Below are 11,435 nucleotides of genomic sequence, written 5' to 3'. Positions count from 1 at the left end.
TAGTTAGTAGTGTCATTTGTATTTGTATGACTATACCCCTCATAATCAACTGTTCAAAAATATATATAATATAAGTTATATCAACCATGTAAGGCCCACCAGGCCGATCCGGTATAAAAATAAAATAATATGATGATAATCTGTTTCTTCACTACTTACCTTTTTGTTTATAAAAATACTCAACACATAATTGTTATTTGAAGTTACAAAAGTTTGTAATTTTAATCTGAAAGTAAAGTGTTGTAATTTCATTTGAATTATAGTAAGACTTGACTCAAATAATACTTCTTCATAAATTATTAATAAATACTACATTATTAACTTTAAATAAAATGATTAATGAACTGACAATCATCGAGTAGACTAATATTGAATATTTTATGTAATATTGATATAATCTCCTAGCGCTACCTATGATAACTATTTAAACTATTGATATAGAGCATAAAGGTAATCTGAAGCAAGCAAGCAATTCCTCTGAAATTGACATTTATTACTACAATTTTTACATTTATTCAATACAATTTTTTTGTGTATAATGTTATTTTCATTAACATTTAGGCTGGAATCGAAATCATTTATCATTGAGATTAAGTATTATCAACAATTGATGTCATTATAATGTATTTACAATCTTATATACACATTTACACAATCACAATACCATAATTAGATTAATTATTTTTTATATACACTTGTTTGAGAGTGATTTAGTTTATTCTTAATTTAAAACAATGTTGATCATTTTTTTCCTCTCAACTTTTATTCTTAAAAGTCTGTTTTTAAGTTGTAAATGTAAGTGAAGGAAGGAAGGAAAGTATTTTGTAAAAAAGTTTTAAATCTAAGATATACATTTTTTAGAAAAAGTTATGTATGACAAGGGCAATTAGCCTGCATTTTTAAGATTTAAAAAGAAATGACATCAATATTGAAGGTGGAATCCTTGAGAATGGCCTGAGGGCCAAAACATTAGAGAAATTTTAAAGAATAAAAGTTGAGAGGAAAAAAAAGGATCAAAATTGTTTTAAATTAAAAATACCATAATATTTATTTGTTCTCCCAATCCTTCCTTTGTAATGGATTTCCCATGTACCTTCTTTAGGACTTGGTCTATAGCTATTCTTGTGACATGCTTCAGCAGATTATTTTAATGAGAGTTATAACTCCTATAGCCCATCATAAGACTATTTCACCATCTAAATAGATCGACCCAAGATCTGTCTTACAAATCTTATCAGGGCCTATTCTTGGTTATAGTCCAATATCCTGCAGAATTTGTGGGATTGGCTTCATAACTGTCTTATATAGATGGATTTTGTTGCTTAGGATTCTACTCTACTCCTGAAATACCCAGGTATCTCATAGTAGCATCCGTTAGTGGATACAATCCTGCAATAAATTTCCTGGACTAGTTGATTTTGGAAATCGACCTCAGATCACAAATAGATTAATTTCTTCTCTCGCTCCAAGCTATATGCTCCTACGTGTACATAGAGTTCTCCTTATCATTCCAATCCTGTTGAAGATTGAAACCTTCAACTTGAACTCTCCTTATTGCACATCCTATTTTAATCAGAGTAATAAAGGAGGATTGATTTTACATTTCATGGGGCTGACACAAAATGAAAGTCAACCCATCTAGACCTAAATTTGGATTTGGGAATGCGTTATTTGTATAAATGAATTTAGATTTCAGTATACTTTAGTATGGCAAATACTAACTCTAACTGATGTACGGATATATATATATTTTTTTTTTTCAGTTGGCTCCATAGGGCTTTTAGATCTTTCAACCAGTCTTCTCCACGCCAGCCTGTCTTGGGCTATTGCTTTCCAGTTTGCTACATCCTTGTTGGTTGTGACTATCCATCTGGTTTTTGGCCTCCCGTGTGGTCTCTTGCCAAGATGTACGGAATATTGATAATGTATATAAGGAGTTCCTCCGTTCATCAAAATGTCTCAAACTGGCGAAGTCAATTATACAAGAACCATTATTGGAGTCAGTTCTAGTCCAGTTTACAAAGGAAAAGAATTACGGGTGGGTACCAAACTCTGAAAGGAATTAATCATTTGCTACTAAAGTGGAAAAATATGACAGAGCTGAATGACACTATATGAAAATTAAGATGGAAGAGAAGTTTAAGGTGACATCTCAACTCAGCTCCAACAGCTTCATTCCCATTTCCAACAGTCCAGTATCGTGTTCTTTTCTCATTACCGTTATATACCGCATGAAAATCAATGAAGAGATGATCTTTATCTCATACTCCTGCCTCTACTTTAGCTTTCCATCAAATATCATTGGAATTAGAATATAAAATTATAATAATGATAATTGACTTAAAATTTAATTACTCTACTAAGTACATTCCTCTGGCTTCTCACCTGTATGACAGGTTGTAATATGATTTTTTAACTGTCCAGAAGTAACTGATTTAAAATAGCAATGAGGGCATTGGTGAGGTTTTTCACCCGTGTGACGGTACATAATATGTCTTTTCATGTGCACAAAAGTTACTGATTTATAATCGCAATGAGGACATTGGTGAGGCTTTTCATCTGTATGACGGGCCATTATATGTCTTTTCATATGCTGAGGATTCACCGATTCATAGTCACAATGAGGACAGCGATCAGGCTTCTTAACTGTATGACGTTGTTTTATGTGTAATTTTAAACTACCAGCTGTTACCGATTTATAATCGCAATGAGAACATTGATGAGGCTTCTTGTCTGGATGACAGCGGGTAATATGTCTATTTATATTACCAACTTGTACAGCTTTATAATCACAATAAGGACATTCGTGAGGCTTCTCACCAGTGTGATGGTACTTGATATGATCTTTTAAATTACCTACAGTTACCGATTTATAGTCACAATAAGGGCATTGAAGAGGCTTCTCACCAGTATGACGTGCCATTATATGTCTTTTCAAGCCTTCAGAACTTATTGATTTATAGGCACAATGAGGACAGTGTTGAGGCTGCTTAACTGTATGACGAAACGTTATATGTTTTTGTAAAGTGGTCATATCAATCGCTTTATAATGACATTGAGGACACTGATGAGGTTTTTCAACAATATGACGCGCCTTTACATGTCTTTTTAAATGACCTATTTGTACTGCTTTATAGTCACACTGAGAACATTGATAAGGCTTCTCACCCGTATGACGGTACATTATGTGGCTTCTTAAAATACTACGGTAAACTGCTTGATATTCACAATGATAACACTTGTAAGGCTTCTTAGTTGAATGATGAGTCTTTATATGAGTTTTTAAATTAGTAATTGTTGTAGTTTTATAGCCACAATGAGGGCATTGATGAGGTTTCTCACCAGTATGACGGGACATGATATGTGTTTTTAAATTATTTAGTCTTACTGCTTTGTAATCGCAATGAGGACAGTTGTGGGGCTTCTTATCTATGTGGTGAGATTTATTTATCTTGTCCTCTAAATTATACTGAGTCACATCTTCTACTTCATTGAGGGAATCCATGGCACCTATAAACAATTGATATTACCATAATGATAATTTTTTTAAATATTTATAAGAAAATAAATACTTCTTTAATATTTAAAAATCTAAATTACTTTTTATAAACACAAAATAAAAAGTACTCAAAACTACTTAAACAATCTTAACCTAATTTTAACCAGATAATCTTCATGTTACCCAGAAGATTTAGCAATAATAAAATTAATCGATACATATAGCAAATATATAAAACTGAAGAGTTTGTTTGATAAAATATGCTGATTTCTGGATATATCAGTACAATTTGTACTTTTTATCTATATGTCACTTATAGTGGAACTCTTGCTACAACTCACAGCAGTAACCATAAATGCCAATCAATTATAAAATAATAATTAATACAAAATCATACATATGAAAGCTTATTCAGTACAATTATTTTATTGGGTCTATGGAGGGCTATCTGCAGGACTAGAGTTGAGACTGAAGAGACTCATGAACTGCTTTGTAAGATTTATCTTTGGGTTCCCTAGGCTCTCTCAAGTCTCCCGCTGGTATACCGAGTTGAAGTGGCTCTATACAACCTCCCGAAGGCAATACCTCCTTGGTGCTTTCCTATTCCAAGTTTTTAAAATCAAAAAGCCTACCTATATCCTTGATCTCCTCACTATTCATTCATCCATCCATCCACTCATTAAACACCAGATCCCAACCGATTGATTTATATAGGTCCTCCTATAGAACCGCCTTCTTTAGCAAATCCTTCGTCATACGTGCAACTTCCTTCTGGAATTCTCTTCTCATCTCTATTCACTAGTCCTCATCCATTCTTTCCTTTAAACAACACCTATTCCTATACTTATTGTATAACCAAACCTCACCATCAGTGTAATCAAATAAATAGGTATATATTGATTAATGTTATGAACAGTAGTTAAACCAATATCCCAATGTAATTTCATTTTACTTTCTGAAAACTTGTAAATGCTTGCCAGATAAAAATCTTAATATATGAACCATGTATTTATTCTTAGGGGACATATGTCCCAGAATAAAATTATTTTTTCATTTGATTTCATTTATGACTGTAAGGTTGATGGGGCCCACAGCCTGGTTGTCCTAGGAACACCTACCCCAGATTAAGCTGGGTTCTGCGGATAGTTAATTTGGGGCTTTAAATATTGTGTTAATAGAGGAAGAAAAGGGAAAGAAAAATATTTAAATATTCCTGAAAATAGATGAAACAATAAAGAAAAGAAAATAGGTGAAGGAGAGAGAAAGGGACACAAAGAAAAATGTGAACATGCACTATAATATGATTGATAAAAATAAAGAGTTAAGTAAACAATATTTAATATCAAAATAAATAACATAGAAGATAGAAGATTATAAGAGAAGAGAATAATATAAAAGATAGAACACTACAGGAAATGATAAAGTACTTGATAAAACAGAGTAAAAACATATGAAAACTTCTTTGAAAGATGAAATGATGTTAAAACAATAACAAAAAAAAATATAATAAGAAAATAAATAAAAATTAAAAAGATACTGAACTAACCAAACTAACCTAAAGAGCTCTGGATAAAAAACATTAATAAATTACAAGGGTAGATATTATTGATGATTACAAATGACTAATGGTTTTAATTAATATTGGTACTAGTCAATTACTATTAAAATGTGGGTTACTGAAACAGAAAGATATGTATGAAGAATAGGCGAGATACTTTAAGAGGTGAAAATGTTGATTGACAGGTTAATATAAAAGTTAGATAGGTGAATTGATAGAGATGTAGATAGAGGCGAAATAGATGAAGAAAGGTAAAAATATGTGAATAAATAAACTGATACACTACACACACTTGGAAAGATAAAACAGACACTGTTATCTATAATCCAAAGAGGTTGCAACTCCAATAGGTAGGAATCACCTTTGCTAGCAATAACTTACTAAAAGATTTTTTATACTATTGTAATACATTTGGAAAAATTTAATGGTGCATGGTTTACGGATGTAAGGGTAAAATTAAGGTAATTAAGGAGAGGAAGGTACGTTTGGAATTTATCAAATAAATTTACCAAATCAAGGCAATGGAACAAAGGCATAGAGAAAAAAATGCATATAGATCCTAATAAACAAATCTTTTGGATGCCAGAGATCGATCACCAAAATATATTAGTTTAAATAAATTTTTAATTCGAATTCTGAAGTTCTTAACCTATGAAAGCAGTTAAAGGTGTGAAGGGGGGAGGGGGGGTGCTCGTCCCTAAATATATAAAAAAAAATAGAAAATACCTAAATATTTGTATAATAATTTATATTTAAAATAAATGTAAATGTATATGTAAAAAATAAATAAAATGACTGGTTATTTAAGAAAAATTGTTTCCTTTAAGTACTTTCTCTTGAGATTATAATGATAAGTAATTTATGAGAGGGAGAACCTCAGATCTAAGCTGTTTTTCTATGGCTGTACCTTTTACTCAAAATAAAGACTATTATATGCTCAAATCAGTATATAAGCATAGGATTGTAGTCCTCGACTAGTACACATTTATACACCTTTCCATTATTAAATATCTGTGACACCTCTTTTTAACTGTTGTTAAATACCCATGACACTTTGTCATCTTCCGGTATTTCGTTATCCTTGTACATATATATATTTTTTTAACATCTTCCAAAACCATTTGTCGTCACCCTCTCACACACTTTCTTCCTCTAAATATTTTTTACTTTTTATTTTTTATCTTCTAGTAACATTTCCTCTTAAAAAACACTTAGTCATTCTTGTAACGCCTTTTTTAATTCAGAGTTTGGCCGTTATTGGCTCAGTATACCATTAGACGTTTGATTTTCAAGCAACAGGTTCGTTTTATTCTTTCTTTTTTTTTCCCCCTTTCTTTATTTTACCACCCCTTCTTTTCTCCATTTTCCTTACCCATGTTATTAGTTATGTTCACTATATTATTATTGTTGTTTTCAAAAGTTTTTTTTTCTTCTATTTATTTCTTTTGTTAAACTTTACTTATATTTTGCATCTTTATCAATTATTATGGTTACATATATTTTCTTTCTTTCAATTTTCTTTTTCTTTCGATATTTCAATTTTTAAATCGTTAATAACTAATATGTTCATACTTCTTTGCATTATATAACTTCATTTTTATTTTATTTCCTTAATTATGTTATTTTACCAACTTTTTCAATTACCTATGTATACATTTTTTTCCCCACTTTTCTCATCACTTCATTTTATTAATTCTATTCTGTAAAATTATTCATTTTATGTCATTCTGTTTATACTTTCTTTTTTATTTTCTATACTTATTGTGATTGTTACCTTGTTCTGTTCTTAGCCCTGTAGAAGGCTAGAAACTCTAGCCGAAACGTTGGCACAATTAAATAGGTTACACCAACTTATTTGTGTTTCATTTTGACCAAACCCCCAAACATCTCCTCATCCACGGTCAACTATCTATGTATCAGTCAGCGCCACAACCCTGCAATGGGTCCTGGTCTCCTCTATGATCCTCCCTCATTCGCTGCCTTCCAATTTCAGACTTCAAGCAGGTCTCGTACGTCTTCTACCACGCCATCCATCCACCGGAGCTGGGCTGTCCAACTCTTCTTGGATAATGGATTTCTTTTTCCATGACTCTTTTAGGCATTTTGCCAGGACTCATTCGTGCAACATGTCCTGTCCACCCAAGGTGTCCCAGCCAAACAAAGGTCAATATCTATATCCTGGAGCAGCTCATAGAGTTCCTTATTTCTTCTTCTTCTCCAGCCTTCCTCATCCCTTATGAGTCCATAGATTCTTCGAAGGATCTTCCTCTTGAAGACCAACAGATTATTTGTATCCTGTGTGGATAGGGTCCATGTCTGGGAGGCATATGTTAGGACAGGCCTAATTAGAGTTTTATATAAATGGACCTTTGTTTTCCTGCTAATGAGCTTGTTCCAGAACTATTTTAACAGACCAAAATAGCATCGGTTAGCCGCTGTGATCCTTCGCTTTAACAGTACATTGACATTCATTTAGAGTACACTATATACAGTACACTACACACACCCGCACATTACAGATAAAGGTCATATACACTACATACTCAAGGGTCCCCTCCCCTAGGAAGCCGCCCCGACTAGGATAGGAGGGTGAGGGCTGATAACCCTCACCTCTGAAACCTCTACATCATGAGACCTCCATTATTAACTAAACAAGATAAATCAACAATCTACCAATATCAATATACCTTTTTATATCAAAAACAAATAATAATATCTTTAAATACCTTTAAAAAAACAACCACAATAATATATGGAAGTTGGTAAAATCTCTCCAACAAATACATTAAGATGATGAAATTTAAAGGCAGAGAAAGACAAATAAAGTAAAAAGTAGAAGAGCACTCTTTCTATTCCAGTTCACCCATTCAAAAGTTAATAACGTAAATGTTTCTTACCATCATCTGAGACGATCATTTCTTGTTTCACTTGAATAAGTGCACCAGCTGAAAATAAAATATTCTTAACATAATGGACATGACAAACTTTATAATAAAATACCAACTCAACGATACAAAAAATAATTTTAATTAATTTATTTCCTAAATGAGTTAACTCACGAATCAACACCAAAATAATTGCATCTTGGTTCATTTTGTTTTATTAAAACTAAATTCCTCTCTTTTATTTTTTAGCAAGAATAAAAACAAAAAAAATACTGTTCTGTACAGCAGTGCTTGTAATGTAATATAAAAGTAAATTGGTAACATAAGAAACTTATATGAAATTGGTGTATAGAAGGGTAAAAAATAGGTAACTGGTTAGCACAGTGTTTGTTTTATACAAATAGCCAAAAAACACATTAACAAGAACAAACAATAAGTGCAGTGTAACAGAACAAAGGGGTAGCTCAATGGGTAAGGCACAGTGCAACTAACTTCAAGGACCCGGGATCAAATTCGGCTATGATAGTAGTTCAAGAGTCCAAGAGGAGAAAAAAGTCGGTTATTTCACCCCAATTTTTGATTACTTTAATAAAAACTGTATAATTACTAGGCAAAATTGATAAATCTGCCAAGTATAGGTAAGTGGAATAAAAAATGGTGTTTTTTTAAAAATGTTAAAAATAATTAATTTTTCATTCGGAGCTCTATATCTTTAAAACTACCAACAACCATAGAAAATCTAAAAGAACATCTTTTAAAGTAGAGTAAAATTGCTAAACTGTAAGCCCTAATAGAGCTATTTACGTACTCAAGATATAGTTTTTTAAAAAAACCATATTTCATAAAAATGTTGTACAGAACGTACTAAAAGATCAGTAGTTAGTGAATTTATTCTGAAAAATCTATGTCTCAAAAAGCATTTGACATACAGATGTCTGTTAGCACTCAAATTAAAGCTATTTTAATGGGCTATAAAGTAGTTCAATACGTTTATCTTCATAGGAGTAATAGTTTACATGAAATTTGCTAAAATAAATTGATTTATAGTTCATCGGACTAATTTTCATTAGCCAAATTTATATTCATATGTGAATACCTTAAAAACTACTACCCATACGAAGATAAGTGTCATAAACCACTTTATAGTAAGTTAAATTTACTTTAATTTGAGTGTTAGCGTTATGTGTTATGTGCCTCTTAGGGATCTAGAGATATATTTTTTCAAAAATCAAACATTTCATACGAACAACTAGAAATTAACGGTTTGTGGATTTGTTTTGTCAAATATCTTTAAAACTACTACTCCTACAAAGATAAACATAATTAACTATTTTGTAGTCAATTTAACTAGCTTTAATTTGAGCGCTGGCAGACATCTGTACATCTTTGGTTTTTGAAATAAAGTTTTTCAAAACTCAAAATTATTACCCGAACTATAAATCAATTTATTTTAGCAAATATCATGAAAACTACTATTCCTACGAAGGTAAAGGTCATAGACTACTTTATAGTTCGTTAAACTAGCTTTAATTTGAGAGCTAATAGACATCTATATGGCACATAGTTCCTGAGATATAGATTTCTCAAAATAAATTAACTAACTACTAATCTTTCAATAAATTTTTAAGAAACGTTGTTTTTTAAAAAGCTATATCTCGAGAACTATTGGACGTAAATAGCTCTATTAGGGCTAATATTTCAGCAAATTTACTCTTCTCTAAATAATGTTATTTTAGATTTTATAGTGTTGTTGGTAGTTTTTAAGATATAGAGCTCCGAATGAAAAATTAGTTTTTTTTAAGGTTTTGAAACAGCCACCATTTTTATTCCCCCTAGCTATACTTGGCAGACTCATCAATTTTGACTAGTAATTATACATAGTTTTCATTAAAGTAATAAAAAATTGAGGTGAGATAACTGCCTTTTTTTTCCCCGGCTTTTGTACTACAGATAATGGGAACCTTCCTGGGATCCACCGAGTTTAACAACATGAGTATACTAAGTGGGGATTTTTTTTTTACCTTCCTAGTAATTTCTGAGGGTATCTAGAGGTAACCTATGAGGTAACCTATCATAACCATGGTTGGGAGGGGAGTGAAGTGTTCATTTCGTGGGATCACACAGAAATGAAAAATGGAGCATTCGCTTCATTTTAATGAATAATAATATGTTTTAAGGTGTAGATAGTTGACCGTAGATTACTGATTGGAGAAGATGATCGGGGGGGAGGGGAGGGATGCTGCGGTCAGCAAAGAAACAACATAAATAAACAAAACAATATTTATTACTCACATTTATATGTATATAAATAATAATGTAATCAATCTACTACTGTCTTTGTCCATAGTTATTAACCAACTTTTTTGTCTCTGAATGATGGTTGTTGTCTTTTTGTTTTTATAGCACTGATGAAGACCTGAAAATCAGGTTGAAAAGTCGGCATAAATAAATATTTTTTTGTTTATTTATGTTGTTTCTTTGCTGACCGCACCCCCCGATCATCTTCTATCAATAATATGTTTTATTATTTATGGTCAGTTATTGAATTATAGTATAGGCTCAGATGTATTTCCATGCCTATTATTGAGTCTAACGACATTCAGGACTGAGTGTTTAAATAATATCAAAGACAATCATAATAATTCAAAATTTCTCTCACCATCAAAAATCTGTGGTGTTTCCTCTTCTTTTATATCAATCATGGGAACTGCAACAAAAACTTCTTTACAAGGAATTTCATTTTCTTCTACTGCAACTACAGAAACAAAAAAAAAAAAATAAGATCACTATATGTATCATAAGGGTCATCTTCTCAAAATGGCAGAATTTTTAGTACGTTACATCAAAGATTTTTTTTTACTACATTTTTAGTCCCATCTTTTTTAAAATAAAACCATTAGGCATGACTGAGAGCATTCTTGAAGTGGGCATAAATACAAATAAATTAATATCTAATCTTATTGTAGGGGGATGCAAGTAGCAGCGTGGTAAGGCCTGTGGCTAACTCTAAGGATCCGAGTTCGAATCCAGCTGGATAGAAAATTGTTTTCTGTTACAATGTAGCCGTGACTCAACTCTTGTGGGTTCTTGGAGCACTCCTGGGGTCCACCCAGCCTCTTAAATTGGGTAAAAATCTGGCATTCGAGCGTTATTCTGACTTAATCACCTCCTTGCACAACCGTTGGTCTAGTAACAGTACTCCCTTACGATGTATTGAACCCCTGACCCTTTATGGGTTGTAGCGGTACAGATTTAATTTAAATTTAAACTTATTATTTTTTAAATTTTTGAAGTTAAGGAACATGACACATGATTAGTAAATAAGAGATAGCCAAATGGTCAAAAATTGTTGATAATTTGGTTGGTGATGAGTAAGGAAAGGATTTTTATGTGCTAAAAAATCCGAAATATGTGCTAATAAATTGTCAAATATTTAAAAAATATGTATTTATAAATTTTGTATTTTCAACAATATAAAATTACTAATTAATTA

General features: G+C 31.6%; 1 protein-coding gene across 1 annotated transcript in view; it reads right to left on the bottom strand.

Annotated features, from left to right (window-relative positions):
• Positions 1-491: 491 nt before the first annotated feature.
• Positions 492-11,435, bottom strand: part of LOC106679002 (zinc finger protein 431) — an 18,116-nt gene continuing 7,172 nt past the window's right edge. Inside the window, exons 5-7 of the mRNA XM_014417904.2 lie at positions 10,602-10,697; positions 7,955-8,002; positions 492-3,510 (exon numbers count right to left, since the gene is read on the bottom strand). Of these exons, the coding sequence (XP_014273390.1) occupies positions 2,360-3,510; positions 7,955-8,002; positions 10,602-10,697 (1,295 nt within the window). The 3' untranslated portion in view covers positions 492-2,359. The remainder of the gene's footprint in view (positions 3,511-7,954; positions 8,003-10,601; positions 10,698-11,435) is intronic.

The sequence above is a fragment of the Halyomorpha halys genome, unplaced genomic scaffold (assembly GCF_000696795.3).
Source record: "Halyomorpha halys isolate HHAL.00 unplaced genomic scaffold, Hhal_1.1 Scaffold171.1, whole genome shotgun sequence".
NCBI classification, from domain to species: domain Eukaryota; kingdom Metazoa; phylum Arthropoda; class Insecta; order Hemiptera; family Pentatomidae; genus Halyomorpha; species Halyomorpha halys.
This window is presented reverse-complemented; position numbering and strand designations above follow the sequence as displayed.